At 39.7% G+C, this 19,925-nt stretch overlaps 1 protein-coding gene across 13 annotated transcripts in view; it reads left to right on the top strand.

Annotated features, from left to right (window-relative positions):
• UTRN (utrophin) overlaps window positions 1-19,925 on the top strand; it is a 533,664-nt gene that overhangs the window by 94,552 nt on the left and 419,187 nt on the right. For 12 of the 13 annotated variants that reach the window (XM_021072273.1, XM_021072283.1, XM_021072259.1 and 9 more), the window contains one exon: window positions 17,968-18,029. In XM_021072273.1, the coding sequence (XP_020927932.1) occupies window positions 17,968-18,029 (62 nt within the window). Of the gene's footprint in view, window positions 1-13,140; window positions 13,161-17,967; window positions 18,030-19,925 lie in introns of those variants that run through there. The other variant, XM_021072305.1, reaches the window with a different exon arrangement.

Here is a 19,925-nt window from a genome sequence, read left to right as displayed (position 1 = left end):
TTTTCAGCTATTATCTCTTGGAATATTTTTTCTGTTCCCTTTTTTCTCTCTCCTCCTTCTGGCACCCCTATAATATGGATGTTGTTGCGTTTCACGTTGCCAGAGTTCTCTTCATTTGTTTTCAATCTTTTTTCTCTTTTATGTTCTGCATCCGTAATTTCCACTAATCTGTCCTCTACCACCTCGCTTATTCGTTCTTCTGCCTCCTGTATTCTGCTGTTAGCTGCTTCTAGTGAGTTTTTTATTTCAGTGATTGTATTTTGCATCTCTTCTTGTTTAAGTTTGATGTCTTGTATGTCTTTGGTCAGTGTTTCTTGTAAGTTATCCATCTTGCCTCCAGTTTATTCCCATTGTCTTACATCATCTTCAACATCAACAGTCTAAAGTCTTTTTCCTGGAGGCTAAGAATCTCCTCATGGCTTAGCTGTTTTTCTGGGGTTTTTCCTTTCTCCCTCATCTGAGTTACAGTTCTTTGTCTTTTCATTTTTATAGGTTTTTGGTGTGGTGACCTTTTTACAGACAATAAGGTTGTAGCCCCTCATACTTCTGGTGTCTGCCCCCCTTGTGGCTGAAGTCTGTATGGGGGCTTGCTGTAGGCTTCCTGATGGGAGGGACTGATGCCTGCCCATTGGTAGGTGGAGCTGATTCTAATCCCTCTGGTGGGTGGGGCTTAGTCTCTGGATGGGATTAGAGGCAGCTGTGTGTCTGAGGGGTCTTTAGGCAGCCTGTTTACTGAGGGGCGGGGCTGTGATCCCACCTGGATTGTTGTTTTCCCTGGGGCTTCTCAGTGCTGATGCTGACAGGTGGGGCCAGATTGTCCCAGAATGGCCACCTCCAGAGAAAGGCATGCTGCTTAATATTCCCGAGAGCTTTGCTTTCAATGTCCTTCCCTCACAATAAACCACATTCACCTGTTTTCCCAGGATGTCCTCCAAGAACTGCAGTCAGGTTTAACCCAGATTCCTATGGAGACCTCGCTCTGCCCTGGGATCCAGTGCACGTGAAAGTCCGTGTGCACCTTTTAAGAATGGGGTCTCCATTTCCCTCAGTCCTGTGGAGCTCCTGCGCACAAGCCCCACTGGCCTTCAATGCCAGGTGCTCCAGGTGCTCTTTCTCCTAGTGCTGGATCTCCACACGTGAGAGTTTGATGTGGGGCTCAGAACTCATACTCCTGTAGGTGAGTCTCTCTCTGTGAACCAGTTAGTTTACAGTCTGTGGAGCTTCCCACCTGGGAGGTATGGAGTTGTTTATATCGAGAAATCACCCCTCCTACCTCTTGATGTGGCCTCCTCTTTTTCTTCTGGAGTAGGGTATCTTTTTTAAGGTTTCTGGTCCATTTGGGTGGGGATTGCTCAGCTTTTAGTTGTGAATTTTGTTGTTTTTAGGAGAGAAGTTGAGCTCCATTCCTTCTATTCTGCCATCTTAATCCTCTCTCTCTTCCTGCTTTCAATTTTTTGGGGGTGTGTCATTGCACGTGCTTTTAACTTGGGTTCCGTCAGGTTTGCTAAGTTTACCATTGTCCTGAGGGAAGTGCTAAAGTTTTGAAGAAGGATTATCTGTTTAAATTTCTTTGATTCACTCTCTGCTAATTTCAGGAAAACTTCGTCATCATGAATTATATTTTACAGTATATAGTCTAAGATGATGGAAGAGAGGGAGCAATTGTGGTGTTCTCAGAATTCACTGGCTGTTGGATTCCTGCAATGTCAAAGGACCCTAGTTTGTAGGATGTCATTAAGAAGGAAATGCGGAAGAAGACAGAACATCATCCTTCCTTTGCCAAACTGTGTTGACAGAGCACATGGATCACTCTCTGAGATTCTGGTCTCCTACTTAAATGATTTTACAGTGAGAGAAATTTGGTGAAGATAAATGATCATAGACGTTAACCTCGGCTTGGAGATGAGGTCACTTTTTTCATACTATGGATTTTGCCCAACTCTACTTGAATAAGCTTTTCAGATAAAAAGTTAACAGCTTCTGTGAACTTTTTACATAGTTATATAAATTGAAATCGAGGGAATATGAATTTTTCAATGAGACCATATTTAAATAATTTTCCTCATTAACTTTCAGTTTATACACTTTTAAACAAAGAGTGCTATGCTTCATGGGTCAATTTCTTTTTTATTTTATTTGTTGTCTTTTTAGGGCTGCACCTGCAGCATGTGGAAGTTCCCAGGCTAGAGGTCGAATCAGAGCTGTAGCCGCCAGCCTCCGTCCGCCATAGCTACAGCAGTGCCAGATCTGAGCCTCGTCTGTGACCTACACCACAGCTCATGGCAATGCTGGATCCTTAACCCACTGAATGAGCCCAGGTCTTGAACCCACATCCTCATGGATACTAGTCAGGTTTGTTACTGCTGAGCCACAATGGGAATTTCAATGGGTCAATTTCTTAACTGTCAGGTTCATGGGAAAAAAAACTTTCCCCCTGAGTTTTTAAGGGGAAACATTATGTCCCTTTCTGGCATGTTCTTCCTGCTTATTATAAATATTTATCTTGGGCAAAGGATTGCATTTTTGAAAAATTGTTAAAATGTCTTTTTTTTTTGGTCTATTTAGGGCCACACCCACGGCACATGGAAGTTCCCAGGCTAGGGGGTCGAATCAGAGCTGCAGCTGCTGGCCTATGCCACAGCCACAGCAATACCAGATCCAAGCCACATCTGTGATCTACACCCCAGCTCACAGCCACACCAGATCCTTAACCCACTGAGCAAGGCCAAGGATTGAAGCCAAGTCCTCATGGATACTAGTCAGGTTCATTACTGCTGAGCCACGACAGGAACTCCCTTTTTGAAAAAAATCGTCTTACATCTTGGTTTTAACTTGTTGTGTCTCAACATTGACATTCTAAAATAGAGAAAAAAGTTTAAAAAGACCCCTACTTCTGAATTACTCTATTTTTCTTATTTAAAAATTGTATTTGTAGTGCATGGTATTTTATTAAAGTACCTTAACAAAGGACGGATACGCCTCCTTTTTCTCTCAGGTATATGTTCTTTTTCTGAAAGTGAGTAAAATATTAGGCCTTTGAGAAAGTCTATCTAGGTAGCTTCTGTGATCTGTCAGTAACTTTAAGTTTTGCATCAATCTTCTATTTTGTCTTCTCATCTTAGTAATTGATCAGGGCCCTGATCATTTTGCCTAGAAATACTTGAATTTATTACAAAAGCTATATTTTAAATAATGCAACTCTCTCTTCACCTGTGTTTCCATAGCGAATAGACTAGATGGTGGGGAGAGATGGGCGACATAGGCACCGTTATTTTACCTCCAGCTAATTCTCTCTTTAGACTGTAGTGGAAAACTCAGTGGAAAGACAGGTACAAGTGAAAGCAGCTTAACCTGGAGAGTATCACTTTTAGAATTATGTGCCTTTAACTGCATCTAATTTAGGAGTGTGGATCCTGCTACGTTTCTCTCTCATCCTCTGGGGTTTGACTCCATAAGGGAGCCCTTCTTGTACACTGAGTGTTAGCTTCTATTTCTCTCTCCCTCCTAGATCCTTGCTGTCTGCATGTAATTAGAGATACACAGAAGTCTCCCGGTTCTCACCATCCCCCTCCAAAGCAGACAGACTTCCTCTCAACCCAGTTAATTTTTATTTTTTTAAATTTATTTTTGTATTTTGGCTGTCTGTGGCATGCGGAAGTTTCTGACCAGGAATCTAACCTGAGCCACTGCAGTGACTTGAGCCACAGTAGAGACAACACCAGATCCTTAACCCGCTCTGCCACCAGGCAACTGCCCAGGTGACTTTCATAGCTGCCAAATTCTCTAACCTTCCTGCTTGTCCACATTAGAGTGGCGAAAGAGACACCTTTTGTAGAATGGGTGCTTCTTAGAAAGGAATGGTATAGAGTATTATATATTTATTTCATAAATTAGAAAATATAGCTAATAAGAGTAGATTGTAAGAATTTCTCAGGATCTTCTGAGAAATAAGCAGTGCTAATATTTTGCCCCTTGCCATTCTGGTCATATGTGCATACATTGTATAAATGAAGCACTGTGTGTACTCTTTGATGACCTGCATTTTTATTATTATTATTATTTTTTTTTTGTCTTTTTAGGGCCTCTGCTGCTGCATATGGAGGTTCCTGGTCTAGGAGTCTCATCAGAGCTATAGCTGCCGACCTATGCCATAGCCACAGCAATGCCAGATCTGAGCCATATCCGCAACCTACATCACAGCTCATGGCAATGCCAGATTCTTAATCCACTGAGCAAGGCCAGGGATCAAACCCATATCCTTATGAATATTAGTTGGGTTCATTACCGCTGAGCCACAACGGGACCTCCCTTATTCCTTAATATATTGTGAAAAATCCTTCCATGTCATTACATATTCTTCTGCAATATCATTTTTGATGATTTTATTTATGTCTGAGAATATACTTCTAAATAACCCCCAAGGATGGACATTTAGATGAACAGTATTTTTGCAATTATTGAGTGCTTTGAAGAACATCTTTTTAAAAATATCTAAATATTTGTGTGTCTAATGATTTCTTTAAGATCAATTTCCAGCTTTTGAGGGGTCAGTGGTTATATAATTGAAGGATATTTTAATAGAGATATTATCATATTGCTCCAGGAAACATGTAATAATTTACATATCTACCAGCCCAAAGCCAGCTTCTCTGTTCCTTACAGTGTCACATGCCAGCTGGGTCTCAGGGGTCAAGTTCACTTATCTTGCTTCAGGCCTCATTTCCCCCAGCTCCTCTGGTAGCTTGCTTTAATGCTGTGGAATATGCCTTTAACATTATCAATTCAAGCCCTCATTCAAATACAGCTTATTCCTTGAATTCTTCTCTGATCGCACCTTCATCAAAAACAATTATTTTTCCTGGGAATTTATAAAGGTACCTGTACCTAATAGACTGGTTGTAATTGTCCATCTGTCATTTATATGCTTGTCTCACACCCTTCTCCCAGCTCTTTACATACCCCCTCCTGAGAGCTTCTTGAAAGTAGCACTTGGATTTCTTTTGGGACCAATTTCGTTGGTCTGGTGCTCAGTGAATCTCACCATCTGTTTCTTTGTACAGTATTTACTACAAAATAGGTGGACGACTAATGTTCATTAAAAGGGTAGGAAAACTTTAAGTGATGAATCTAAGAAACAGTTGGAAATATTTCCAGTTCTTATTGTCTCTTTTTTGGACCAAAAATGGCCAAAACCAATTTGGTCATGTATGACCATTAAGTTTTGCTTAATTTTATTTTTAAAAAATTTTATGGCTGCACCCATGACATATGGAAGTTCTTGGGCCAAGGACTGAATGTGAGCCACAGCTGCAACTTATGCTCTAGCTGTAGCAGTGCTGGACCCTTTAACCCACTGTGCTGGGCCAGGAATTGAACCTGCGTTTCCACAGGGACCTGAGTCACGGCAGTCAGACTCTTAACCCACTGCACCACAGCGGGAACTCCTATTTTTGCTTTATTTTTGCTCCCTAAAAGTAGGGTGTGAAGGATATCCACTGTCCTGCTATCAAGACAGGATATTATAAGCAAGGCAGTCTTCAAACTGAACCTACCTTATGCACATCAGCATTCATTAAACAATCATTATCAGCAAGTGGGCTTAGAAATAGTTCATACAGCCTGGTTTATGAGCTTGATAAGCCACAGCTATGTGTCCTTTTGAAGGATATGGTTTTAGTTGCAGGAGATGCAGCAATATTCTAAAGCTGTGCAATGCAGTGCAAAGGCTGCTATGACTAGTTGGAAATAGGTTTGAAATACTCACAAGATTTAAGACTTAGGAAGAGAAAAAGAATGTAAGATACCAGTAGTTTTAACAATATTGAGTATATTTTGAAATGATAGTATTTTGGATATATTGGGTTCAATAACACATATTACCAAAATCATTTTTACTTATTTACTATGGCTTTTAGAAAAGAAAAAATTCTTTTAGAAAAGAATGTATATTTCCATTGACAGTACTGTTTTAGAGAGAAGGTGTAGTTAGCCTTATAGACAGCATTGGGTAACTAGAATCCTCCCACCTAATGGCTTAAGGGATCTAGCCTCTTTGACTTGGTAGATTTTTATTGTTTAATCTATGGTGGGACATGACTATAAAATATTTTGGCCAATTCACATTCATTGAATAACACTAAATTCACCAGTGGGAGTTTGTTTCTAACTTTCTAATTATGCCAGTTCTCAAGCCACAGTGAAAGCACGTTTCTCACATTCATTAAATTAATTAGCAAAGTCTCTGGTGTTAATAGCGACAAAGATAATTGGTGCTTTTGCAGTGGCCACCTCTGGAGTTTAGCTGTTCTAATTAAATTATAGCTCACCATCTCTGGAGTATTATCCTGGCTTGGGACAACTGTGAGTCCCTAAAGTGGTTTGCACACTGGAATATGTGTGTCCCCTTGTGGCCAGCTTTTCCAGTGTTTAAGCAACCTGAGGAGATATCTTAGGTACCTGCCTTCTCCTTTCCCATCTTTTCTTTCTCTGTACAAGAGAAAGATGTACCTCACACCCCCCTACCTCCCCTAAATCTTACTTTGTTGCAGCAAACAAGGGAGCAATTTAAGAATGGAAAGCAAAGAACACTTTTTAAAGAATTGTTAAAGTAATCAGTGACTTCTTGCATCTGGGGCAATGCTTTGTGCCCACCACCTCCCATCCATCCATCCATCCATCATCCATCCATCCATCCATCCAGGAATGAGAATCTGGGAGTGAGATATTTCCCTGGAGCTACATATGAACTGGCTTTTTTTATTTAATTATTTAATTAATTTATTTATTTATTTATTTTTGCATTTTCGGGCCACACCTGGGGCATATGGAAGATCCAGGCTAGGGGTCTAGTTGGAACTACGGTTGCTGGCCTAAACCACAGCCACAGCAATGTGGGATCTGAGCCACGTCTGTGACCTACACCACAGCTCACGGCAACACCATATCCTTAACCTACTGAGCGAGACCAGGAATCAAACCTGCATCTTCCTGGATACTAGCTAGGTTGTTACCACTGAGTCACAATGGGAACTCCCTGAACGTATTCTTTTTTTTTTTTTTTTTAGTTTTTTTGTCTTTTTGTGTTTTTAGGGTCACACCCAGGGCATATAGAAGTTCCCAGGCCAGGGGTCAAATTGGAGCTGTAGCCGCTGGCCTATGCCATAGCCATAGCAATACCAGATTCAAGCCGGGTCTGCAAACTACACCACGGCTCACAGCAATACTGGATCCTTAACCCACTGAGCAAAGCCAGGGATTGGACCTGTGTCCTCATGAATGCCATTTGTGTTCCTTTTGTTTGAGCCACAACAGGAACTCCTGAATGTGGTTTTTAAATAGAAAACTGAAGTCAGAGTTCCCATGTCAGAAATTACGTCTGATTTAGCTGATTAGTTTGACAGTGAGGACCAGTTTTGCCAGTTAGGTAATAGAGGAGACTTTTCCTATTAATCGAATGCTCTAGGTGTGGAGCTCCTTGACAATGTCCTGGGAGTTACATCGTTTTAACTATTTAAATTTATTGTAAATATTAGTGGTCAACTTAAAAACTCTTGAAAATTCTTGTAGAGGTTCACAAGTGAAAAATGTTTGAAGCCTTCGACTTAATGCTAATGCAAACATGATATACACTTTCTATGTTGAAATGTTTTAAAGAATGTTCTAGTCATTATAGAGGAGGTTTTAAGAGAAAGAAAAGATGCAAAAAGACACTCCAGAAGAAAAATGATAAAAAGAGACATACTCACATGGCATTTGGGTTGCTTCAGGGTGACTAGGGCCTGTGAGACCAGACATGTTTTATGGCTGAAAATTCCAAAATGGTGACTTAAGCCAAGACAGGTCTAGGGAAGGGTGGTGGAAAAAATCGAGGGAGGCAGGGTGGAGTGAGGTTTATATGTTCAAAAAAGTGAAGTGGGCTAAAGAAGGATGAACAGCAGAAAAGGAGGGGAAAAGTCCCAGGCCTATGAGTCTCCAAATGATGGAATGTAGGCAGGGTGGCTGGCAGCATGGCATTGCACAGCTCTAGAATATTGCTGCATCTCCTGCAGCTAAAGCCTTCATATCCTTCAAAAGGATGCATAGCTGTGGCTTATCAAGCTCATGAAACAGGCTATATGAACTATTTCTGAGCCTACTTGCAAATAATAATTGTTTAATGAATGCTGCTGTGCATATGGTAGGTTCAGTCTGAAGACTGTCTTGCTTATAACTCTTATATCAGGACAATGGATATCCTTCACACCCTACTTTTAGGGAGCAAAAATAAAGCAAAAGTAGAAGTACTGGCTATGGCGTAGTTGGTTAAGAATCTACTTGCACCAGATCAGGTCCCTATGGAGGCAGAGGTTTGATCCCTGGCCTGGCACACTGGATTAAAGGATCCAGCATTGCCTCAGCTGTGGCTCAGATTCAATCCCTGGCCCAAGAACTTCCATATGCCCTGAGTGTGACCGTAATATTTAAGCTGGTGTGCATGGGTAGTTGTTGTCTAGGTCTTCATCTGTCTTTGTATAGATCCTGACACACAGAACTCAACTGAAGTAGTTTTGAGGAGGGAAGCCAAAGTGTATTCCATGCCTTTTAACTCATTGAAGTTGTTGGCTTTGAACTGTTAACATTGGCGTCTCCACTGCTCACTTACTGATTAGTCACTGCTTCCTGTTTTTCACTATATATATGTTTTTATCTGAGTGATGACCCAGAATCACATTTGTAGTAATTATAACTGTATGGTATACATTTATAGGTTTTCTATACCAGTTTTATAGAAGATAATTGCATTCCTAAGTGGGATGTGGGATGACATTTGGACACTTAAAGTATTGATTTTTTTTTTAATATTTTTCTTCAAATTTTTTTGTCCAAGAAGTACTATTTCTTAGATTTTTTTATTGTTGTATCATATGGATTTATGAAGACTCTAAAAGGAATATAAAAGAATTTCTGAGATTCCTCCTAATATGGTGAAAATAATAAAAATAAAGGAATTAAAAATATAAAAATACAGTGTGAGTATTTAACAGTCTTGAAAGGACATATTTTTGCTCCTGTTTTGGAAAGTAGAACTTGTCACGACCAAGTCTGAGGTCAGATCACTGGCATTTTTTTATATTCAAAAGAAATTTTTCTGCATTCTTCTGGAAACTCATGTGCATGAATTTTCTATATCTAGAGATATGTGTTTATGAAGTTTTTTCGTGGAGTTTTATAGACAGTTTGTAGAACAAAATAAATCTTTTATTTCACAGGAATAAAGTGAAGAGTCAAATTTCACAGGAACTTTTTTTATACGTCTAATTTTTGTCAATGACTAAGAAAGAATTTTCTATTGGCTTTTCATGACAGTGACTCATCATCTTTATGACTCATACATCTTCCCTAAATAACCTCTCCTTGTTCTATGACATTTCCAGTGATTTTAATAAAACTATTTTGCTCCCAGGACAAAAGTTCAAAGTGAAGTGGTAAAGTTTACAATGTCTGACCCCATAAATGGAATCCTTGTTCTTCTGCATTTGTAACACATATAATATGGTTATGTCTAAGATGTCAAAGAGTTTCTCCAGAAGGTATTTCTGTAGGAAAGGTTTCAAACAATGACTGATGCCTGTAAGTCTTTTACGGACCCTCTTCATTTCAGTTTAGCAGCTCTAAAAAAGTGAAAGTAGGAAAACATTTCCCCTCTGTATTCCTCTGCATTCATTAAAAAGTATGAGGAGCTAACTCAGCAAGGAGAAAGTAGGTAAGAAGTTACTAACTCTAAAATTAGATGACGGGCAGGAATTAATAGTTATATCTAGTTCTGAAAATAATTCTTTGAGGAATAAATGAATCATTCCACAATAATGTATGGATTAAATGCAAAAGTGCTGTCTCTGAAGCCTGGCTCCATTGGAGTAGCATGCTGTTGAATTGGGGCTAATTCAGGAAGTCTTCAGGATATCTCAGAGTTTGGGCGGGGGGTTGTTTGGTAGTTTTTGCATTTCCAAAATGCAGCCTTATGGTCTGCATCAAATCATGAAAGACATGCAAATACAAACCATGACCTACCACTTCACATTTCCTAAGATGCTTGTAATAGTAATAATTTAAAAAGGAAAATAAGTATTAGGGAGGATGTGGAGAATTTGAAACCCATGTTCATTGCTGGTGGGAGTGTAGAATAGTGCATCTGCAGTGGAAAACAGTTTAGCAGTTCCTCAAACTCTAAACATAGAATTACCATATGACTCAGCGAGTCCACTGCTAGATCCAAAGAAATTGAAAGGAAGGCCTGGAACAGACAGTAGTATGCCAGTTTTTATTGTAGCATTATTCACAGTAGCCAAATGGTAGAAACAAACCAAGTGTCTATCAACAGGTGAATGGATAAAATAATGTGGCATATGCATTCGATGGACTAGTAGCCATGAAAAAGAAAGCAGTTCTGACACATGCTACAATATGGATGAACCTTGAAAACATTATGCTAGTGAAATAAGCCAGACACAAAAGGATAGATATTGCATGATTTCACTTCCATGAAATATCAGAAGGGGCAAATACATAGAGATAGAAACTTTTTTAGAGGTTACCAGGGCCTGGGGAGGAGGGGGAAGGCAGTGTTATTGCTTAATGGTTACAGAGTTTCTGTTTTGGTGGGTGGAAAAATTTTGGAAATAGTGGCCGTGGTTGCACAACATTGCAAATTAAATCAATGCCACTGAAATATACACTTTAATACGGTTCAAATATCAGTTTCCATGTTATATACATATATTTGCCACAGTTTAAAACATTAATAATTTAATATACTAAATATTTAATATACTAATGAATCACATACATTAAATGGTGACTTCTATGGCATGTGAATTGTCTCTGAATAAAACTGATACCAGTCTTGAGAAGGAGTATTGGATGATGAGACATGGGTTTTTGACTTGATTTATGGCACCAACTAACTTCTGATATGTCTGGTCTCAGGATGGGGTTCGCTTGTTTAGGTGCCCATCCTGTTCTTATACACTCTGATTCTCTGACAGTAAGGTGGGTAGTTTTGGTGGATTTAGGTTGGTTCTTAGTTGGAACAAACATTTTTCCCCTGGTGCTGAAAATGCTGAAAATGCTTTATACAGTCCAGGTGAGACTGTGGACTTTCTGGAATCTAACGGCTCCAGAACTGTGATGAATTTGGAAGCAGAGTGAATGAGTTACATGCTAGCAGAGCATGTGTTTGCTTAAAAAGGTTGATTTTCAGATAGTCTATGTTTTCTTCAAGAACATTTTTTGAGCATATCTTTCTAAGTCTGTACAGTGTAAAAAGTTTTCAGGATCGAACACTTTCCAAAGTTTGGATTATTTTAGAACATTGTTTTGACGTCATTAAACATTACAGCCCTGTGTGTTTTCTCATAGGTACACAATTATATTAAATGTGCTCTTTGTGGTCAGGTATCAAGTCTTGAGGGTAGTGTAGCATTTCCTCATGTCTCACTGTGTCTAGAATGCCCTTCTCCCCAGCTTTGCCCGAATCAGACTTCATCTGTGCTTCAAGACATATTTTAACTGCCCCTTTGCCCCACGAAAATCTCTTTGACCTCCTTGATCTCTTGGAAGTGCATTGAACACAGGCTCAGGAGTCAGTCACGCTTGGTGCTGTTTGTGACTATGTCGCTTGCTAGGTGGGTGATGCTGGGTGATTTATTTAACTTTGTTCATGGGTCTCAGGCTTCTCCTTTGATAAGTGGAGTTGTTTTCCTTTTCCTTCTCAATCCATCCATCTCCATTTCTCTGAGAGAGGCTGGCAACGTGTTTTTTGCTTTTTAAAGAGTGAAGCCAAAGTCAAGATTGATTGATTGGTTGATTGAAGATGTCCTAAACATTTATTTTTGTTTACTTATGTTTGTTTGCTTTACTTCTTATAGAAAGGACTTAAATTTTAAAAAGTGCCTGAGTTTTTAAAGCTGTAGAGTTGTCCCTTGGGGAAAATCAATTTTAAATGCAGTTTTTAGCTTTAATCACTTCAAAGTATAAATGTGATAAACTTACAGTAATAGCATTTGAAATGTTAATTATCTGAAGTTCTCATACTCTTAGGTAATTTTGACAGTTTTGAAAATGTATTTTAATTATATTAATTAATTAATTTGGCCGTGCCTGTTGCATATGGAAGTTCCCAGGCCAAGCATTGAACCCAAGCCACAGCAGTGATAATGCTGAGCCCTTAAGGCTAGGCCACCATATTTTTAATTTGAAGGTTTTTCCTAGGTCTTCTGAGACTGTAAGATAATTTTTTTTTTCACTTTTTTTTAGGGCTGCACCTCAGGCATATGGAGGTCCCCAGGCTAGGGGTTGAATCGGAACAGTAGCCACCAGCCTATGCCACAGCCACAGCCACAGCAACACCAGATCCCAGCTGTGTCTACGACCTACACCACAGCTCACGGCAACACTGTACCCTTAATGCACTGAGCAAGGCTGGGGATCGAACCTTTGTCCTCATGGATGTTAGGTTGTTAACCACTGAGCTACAATAGGAACTCCATGTAAGATTAAAGAATTAAAAATTTTTTAAAATTGAATTCAATTGTATTAAAATGAAAGTTTTTTGTTTCTGATAGGATTAGTTTAACAAGTGACTTTATTGATTCATTGACTGAAATATTGTTGAGGTACAATATCATGCTAGATAGCAGATTTTGAAACAAACTCAGGCAGTTTAAGTTCTCTTCTTGAGAGCAGCCTGTATCCTCTTGTCTCTGTTTCTTTGTCTACCTATTTATAGTATTTTATAGGTTATTACAAATGTTTATATGTTTCCACATGACATATTGATGCATCTGTTTGAATAAATGAATTGTTGTTCAGAAAGTACAGACTGGGGATGAGAAAACAAGGGAGGAAGATGACATGACTGCTGCTTAGTGGGACATGGGTGGGGGATTGACTCACATACAGCATCCAGAAAAAGAAGTGGGAGTATGGTCTATGGTGCTTTCATTGCTTCTGAAAGAATTCTCTTTTGCTAATGAGAAGCTGCTTTCCAGGATGTGTAAAATTTTGTGAAAGAGACTTCAATAAGGTCAATCCAAGTTTGAAATCATCCAACAAGATATTTCTTTCTTTGGTATAAAGTCTAGGGATTTCTCTTCCCAGTAGCTGCCTTTTTTGAAACTCAGGTAATCACCAGCTGGTTGGCACTTTTCAGTTGCTTTGAAAGTTGTGCTTCAAGTATCATGCTTTCTCTCTAACTGTAGTGGAGTTTGATTGGTGGTGTATGTGTTTCTAAGACTTGTGTGTTTCTATAGCGAAAACAGCTAATTTCTCTACCATATTTCCAGGTGAAGATTTAAATTGAGATTTGTTTCCAGGTTCTGCTAGAAGAATTTTTGATTTGCATTCGAGCTAGCGAAGTGAAAAAAATTTAAACTATCTTTCTTCAAGATTTACCAGGCAGTTTAGTTGATGTTTCTTGCTTCACTTCTCTTACCCATCACAGAAATAAAATTCCACGCTAGGCAGCGGCCCTTGGATCTGTGCAAGCCTGTCAAAGGCATTTTAAGACGAGCAAAATATTTAGAAGAAGAATTCGGAAAATCAGCCTTAAGGGATTTAACACATTTTTCTTCTCCTAATTCAGTCCCGTGTTTGTCCCCCTAATGGAGAAAGGTCATTAATGGGTAAGATTTACTAAGCCAAAAAATGCTTCTAGAAACTTTTTTTTTTCCCCCCTAAACCCAAATCTAAAGAAAACACTTATTTGGAAACCTGAAAGAAAATATTTAGAGTGTAAATTATACTCAGTCACTTAATACATGTATAAATAATTCGGTTATATCTAAATTTGTGTTGTGTGCTTAAACACTTTTACTTTGGAAAAATTAAAGTAACTCATTGGCTTGATAATGGAGAGTTGAACAAATTTGAGACTTTTGAAATTCAGTATAAATTTCTAGGAAGGTAAAAGGATTGATAAGACTAGCATGATTTAGGAGTTCCCGTCGTGGCTCAGTGGTTAATGAATCCGACTAAGAACTATGAGGTTGCGGGTTCAATCCCTGGCCTTGCTTGGTGGGTTAAGGATCCAGCATTGCCGTGAGCTGTGGTGTAGGTTGCAGATCCTGCGGCTTGGATCCTGTGTTGCTGTGGCTCTGGTGTAGGCCGGTGGCTACAGCTCCGATTCGACTCCTAGCCTGGGAAACTCCATATGCTTCGGGAGCGGCCCAAGAAATGGCAAAAAGACAAAAAAAAAAAAAAAAAAGACTAGCATGATTTAGAATTTTATTTGTCCTGCTATCACCTTGTAACATATTTTTGCCTCCCCGAAACAGAGACCTGGGCCAAGGTTGTTAGCTTAATTTTTGTGGTTTGGAGGGCAGTTCTATACAAGTTAAGTGCTGCAAATTTGTTACATTTGAAAAACTGAAAAGCTGCAGGCTAATTCTTTTTTTTTTTTTTTTTTACTGAATTCCTGGTAGAAAATAGGAGGGGGTGTGTGTGTGTGTGTGAGAGAGAGAGAGAGAGAGAAGGGAAATGTGAAATAATGGCTTATAGAGCTGTGAATCCCTTCCCCCTCCTTTAACTGTACTAAGAAAATGAATAAAGAAGAGTGTTTATAAATTTTGAAGTAGTTTTGAAGTTTGGATGCAAGATAATTTATCTTTTATGAGCCAGTATGTTATTTCATACTAGTAACTTAGTTTTTTTGGTTTGTTTGTTTGCTTTTTAGGGCCCAGGCATATAGAAGTTCCCAGGCTAGGGTTGAATCAGAGCTATAGCTGCTGGCTTATGCCACAGCCACAGCCACGCCAGATCTGAGCCGAGTCTGCGACCTTCGCCACAGTTCATGGCAATGCCGCAATGCCAGACCCCCAACCCACTGAGTAAGGCCAGGGGTCGAACCCTCATTCTCATGGATAATAGTGCACAGCGGGAACTCCCATACTAGTAACTTAGACTCATATTCAGACTTTGATTTGACCCTAAGATGAAGACTATTATATAAACATTACCTTATTAATTTTTACAAACATCTCTGTATGATGGGAACCTATTTTTAAAATTTGATCTCATTCTATATGTGATAAAATTCAAGGTTCTTATGTATCATTTTGATAAAGTGACAGGTACTCTTTATTCACACTATCTCTGCAGAGGAATGCATGTAGTATTAGATATTTCAACATGTTTTTGAAAATAAGGAGGTTAAATACTCAGAAAAGAGGTTAAGAAAAAATTGTGATTGCCAAGGGGAAGGGGGAGGGAGTGGGATGGATTGGAGCTTGGGGTTAATAGATGCAAACTATTGCTTTTGGAATGAATTAGCAATGAGATCCTGCTGTGTAGCACTGAGAACTGTCTAGCCACTTATGATGGAGCATGATAATGAGAGAAAAAGAATGTATACATGTGTGTATAACTGGGTCATCATGCTGTACAGTAGAAAAAAAATTGTAGGGGGAAATAACAATTAAAAAAATTTTTAAAAATAAAGAAAAAATGAAGCGTAGAAGTGCAGTAAAAAGAAAATAAAATGTATTTCTTAGAATTTCCCCTATTTTAGGATAAAACATTCTTAAATTGTATAAATTGTATGGAGTTAAGAGAATTTAATATTTATGGCCTTTATATATTTTTTTTGTTCATTGCAAAATAATTGGACTTTCCAAGTGCTGTGAATGCTGATATTTGATATTAAATTCATATTGGTGGGGCTGGCAGTGCGCTGCGGGCTGACTTCTCTTCCTGCCTTGTATACTGTGGGTAGTCTCAGCTCTGTCACTCAGGCTGTAATGCTCAAGGCTGGGAGGTTCAGAGTCTCCTCTCCGTTGATAAGTGGCTTATATGTGGTATTGATCAGATGGTAGGAAGCCTGAAATTGAGGCTGATGCTGACTGTGTTGTCGTTTGTGGAAGGAAGCCCCCCTCTTAGCGCAGTTAATGACGCGAAGTTTCTTAGCAGAATTGTTTTTCACTCCATTGCAGCCTGGGTGTCTCAGAGTCAGTCTCCAATTACCTTTATGGATCTATAGAAGCTGCACTCTTTTTCTGAAGCTGCTGCTATTTTTATTCCTGGAGTGACCTTTTATTTACAAACTCTCTTTCCAGAAGGGAGTAAAACCAAAAGATACCTCTCATTTGGTGACGTGGTGGGTGAGCTTCTAATTATGTTATTAGGGGCAGTTGAGTAGGTCTGGATGGAGGACAGCCCTTTGACATTGATGCATGGAGGGCAGAGCACACTTGGGCCTTCTCTGTTATTATTTTGCTGCCGTCATGCGGGAATTAGCCTAGAAGTATGGATGGTAGTGGAACAAGCAGTGTGTATAGGTACAGATAGAGCTGCAGCGTTGTGTGCTGTGCCAAATACTCCTTAGGCAGCTTTCAGAACTACTCAGAGACTGTTCACATGCTGCTTTGTAGGATTTAACTCTTGCTAGTTTTAATAGAGAATTGGCGAGCAGTTGAAGAGGATATGATTAGAGGTAACAGAAAGGGTAACACGGATATTTACCTGTCACACATATACTGTAAGAATAATTATGACTATAACAATGGAGAGTTCAATGCCAGCTCTTTGCCAGGTGTTTTCACTTATGTTCACGCATCCTCACAATGCCCTTGCAAATATCATTTATTCCCATTTTGACATGGCCCATTTAGTTATTTGGCTACACTCGTGGCATGTGGGAGTTCCCAGGCCAGGGACTGAACCCGTGACCATCTCGAGTCCTTAACCGCTAAGCCACCAGGGAACTCTGACATGGCTCCTTTTTTCTTTCTTTCTTTTTTACAGCTGCACCTGGGGCATCAGGAAGTTCCTGGACTAGGGGTTGAATTGGAGCTGCAGCTGTGACCTACATCACAGCCACAGCAACACCGGATCCCGAGTTGCATCTATGACCTACACTGCAGCTTGCAGCAGTGCTAGATCCTTAACCCACTGAGTGAGGCCAGGGATTGAACCTGCATCCTTACAAAGACGTCGGGTTCTTAACCCACTGAGCCACAAGGGGAACTCCAGACATGGCTTCTTTATATTTAACTAAATCACCCTGCCCATCTCCAAAAAGTTGGGGATGCTTTAGTTTTTTTTTTTGTTTTGTTTTTGTTTTTTTTTGCTTTTTAGAGCTTCACCATGGCATATGAAAGTTCCTAGGCTAAGGGTCGAAGGGGAGCTACAGCTGCTGGCTACTCCACAACCACAGCAACGCCAGATCCCTGACCCACTGAGCTAGGCCAGGGATTGAACCTGCATCCTCATGGATACTCGTCATTTCCACTGAGCCACAATGGGAACTCCCAAGGATGCTTTAGTTTTTTAATGCCAATTTTTATTTGTGTGGCTTAGAAAGTGAATTTGTGATCCAAACCAAAATCAGTCTTTTTCAAAAAAATTACTCTGATTTCTCTGCTTGTGAAATATTTAGATTGCTTTGATGGACCATTCAAACTTTGTCATGTCAATTGTACAACATGAAGACAGGATGCAGAATTGACTATAAACCTTAGAGTAGTTTTTTTTCTGGAAGGTGTAGAACTTGAAGGTGTAGAAAAGGAGGGAAATCATGACTCTCTTAGTTTTTAAAGGATAGCTTTGATTTTTGTCCTGAACATGCTATAACATCTTTATCATGCTGAAATTATACTTAAAATGCAACAGAAAGTATTGTGTATTATACTTGGAGAGTAAGGTCCTGATTCTTTTCTCCCAAACGTGGGTTTAATGGCTGGTGGCGGGAATGCCGAGGTGAGGGTGAGAAAGCCAGCTCCCTGGGAGATGCCCGAGCGGCCCGCTGCTGCAGGCATTCCTTAGCCAGCTCCATCCATGCCATCCTCTTTGTCATTAGCTGTGGAACATGGTGCATCATGAACTCTATTAATGGGACAAATGAAAACTCTCCAGGATGGAGATGATCTTATTAGCATCCTGATAAAGGTACAAACTCTCATACTTTCCCCTTCTCTCTCCTTTTCCTTCCCACAGATGAACACAATGACGTGCAGAAGAAAACCTTTACCAAATGGATAAATGCCCGATTTTCAAAGGTAACGGAGCCTTTCAAAAACTGTGGTGACTCAGATGCCTCATTCTGGTTGGTGGAGTTTGGGTGGCAGTGTAGTGAATTTTCTCCATGAAATGAGATCGAACAGAAATCTTCTCAGTTTGCAGATACAATTTATTTTCCTTTATTCTCTGTATAACATATTTAAGTGGAAATTCTGGTTTAAACAGTTCATGGTATAAACATTCACATAGTAAACACCTCTTTATTTTTACCTAGCTTTCTCTGGATACCAGGCTGACAGTGTCTGGTTTGCCCTCTGTGAATTCTGGGTACCTTTAGGGAATAATATCTCTTTGGGAAAATTTTGTCTTCCCTTAGCCAAAAAGACTATGACTTCATTTTTGCCTGGTTAAAATCAAATTGGTATCATTCAGGCGGCCTTTTTACCTTGTGCAGAAATGTTTAGAAAGTGTCATACTCACGGGATATGGCTAATAATGCTTATCTGCCCTGTGTTTCTTTTTCTTTTCTTTTTTTTGTCTTTTGTCTTTTTAGGGCCACACCTGCGGCATGTGGAGGTTCCAAGACTAGGGGTCTATTCGGAGCTGTAGCTGCCGACCTACACCACAGCTCACGGCAACACTGGATCCTTAACCCACTGAGCAAGGCCAGGGATCAAACCTGAAACTTCATGGTTCCTAGTCGGATTCGCTAACCACTGCGCCATGACGGGAACTCCTTTTTTTGTTTTTTTAATGGCCGAACTCTTGGCATATGGAAGTTCCCAGGCCAGGGATTGAACCCGAACCTTCATAGTGACCTGAGCCACTGCAGTTGGAGTCTTATCCCACTGCACCACAGTGGAAACTCCTGCCCTGTGGTTCTCTTCTTGTGAACCTCCTCACTTCATCAAATCTGTTCTTTCTCAGCACGTCTAACCACTGGGAACATAATGTTTCGATCAATATATATATTTTTTAAGGGGCAGAGAATGCTGAATAGAGAAATTGATCGTGCTATTTTTATACTTGTTCTGATATAATTATCCATTGGTTTTATTGGAGTTGGAATTTTGTCCTCTAAATCTGAGATGGGAGGAGAATTTTCAGGTGAATGGATTATAGGACTATACTACAGGAAGATAAAAAAATCAAGGTTTCTCAAAGAAACTCTGTTATGGTATTTTAAATTTAAAATTTTTGGAATTTCCATCATAGCTCAGCAAAAATGAATCTAACTAGTAACCATGAGGACACAGGTTCGATCCCTGGCCTTGCTCAATGGGTTAAGGATCCTGTGTTGCTGTGAGCTGTGGTGTAGGTCGTAGATGCAGCTTGGATGTGGTGTTGCTGCAGCTGTGGTGTAAGCTGGCAGCTACAGCTCCGATTCGACCCCTAGCCTGGGAACCTCCATATGCTGTGGGTGTGACCCTAAAAAGACAAAAAAGAAATTTCAAAAATTTCAAATGTTTCTGTTTGAGAAGGTTGCAGAGGTCAGGAAAATAAACATTGGTATTTCTCTGAGGCAAACTGCGAATGTTTCAAGGATTCCTTTCTGGAGCAGTGCTGTTTAAAAATTGTTCCACTTCCCACTGTTTACAGTTGATTATTTGATTGCAGTGTATTTTATTTGCAAGTTTTTGTGAGGGATATTTTATCTTGCCTCTGAGAATGTTAGGAATGTGAACACTGCCTAACTGTGACAGAAAGGTCAAGAAAAAGAAGTGCATGCATAATTGGTGGTTTTAGGTTTGGAATATTCCAAAGCCAGACACAGGTGTTTTTCGGTAAATTTTTGCTTTGTTAAAGAGGCACAGGTAACATCTGGATGCTTTGAATTCAATATCATTCAAAACTTTTGAAGCACCCATCTTCATGTGACCAGATTCTGTGCAATGTAGTTTTAGGGACTAAGAGTGTGTGGATCCGAGGTCCAA

This window comes from Sus scrofa, chromosome 1 (assembly GCF_000003025.6).
Source record: "Sus scrofa isolate TJ Tabasco breed Duroc chromosome 1, Sscrofa11.1, whole genome shotgun sequence".
NCBI classification, from domain to species: Eukaryota; Metazoa; Chordata; class Mammalia; order Artiodactyla; family Suidae; genus Sus; species Sus scrofa.
This window is presented reverse-complemented; position numbering and strand designations above follow the sequence as displayed.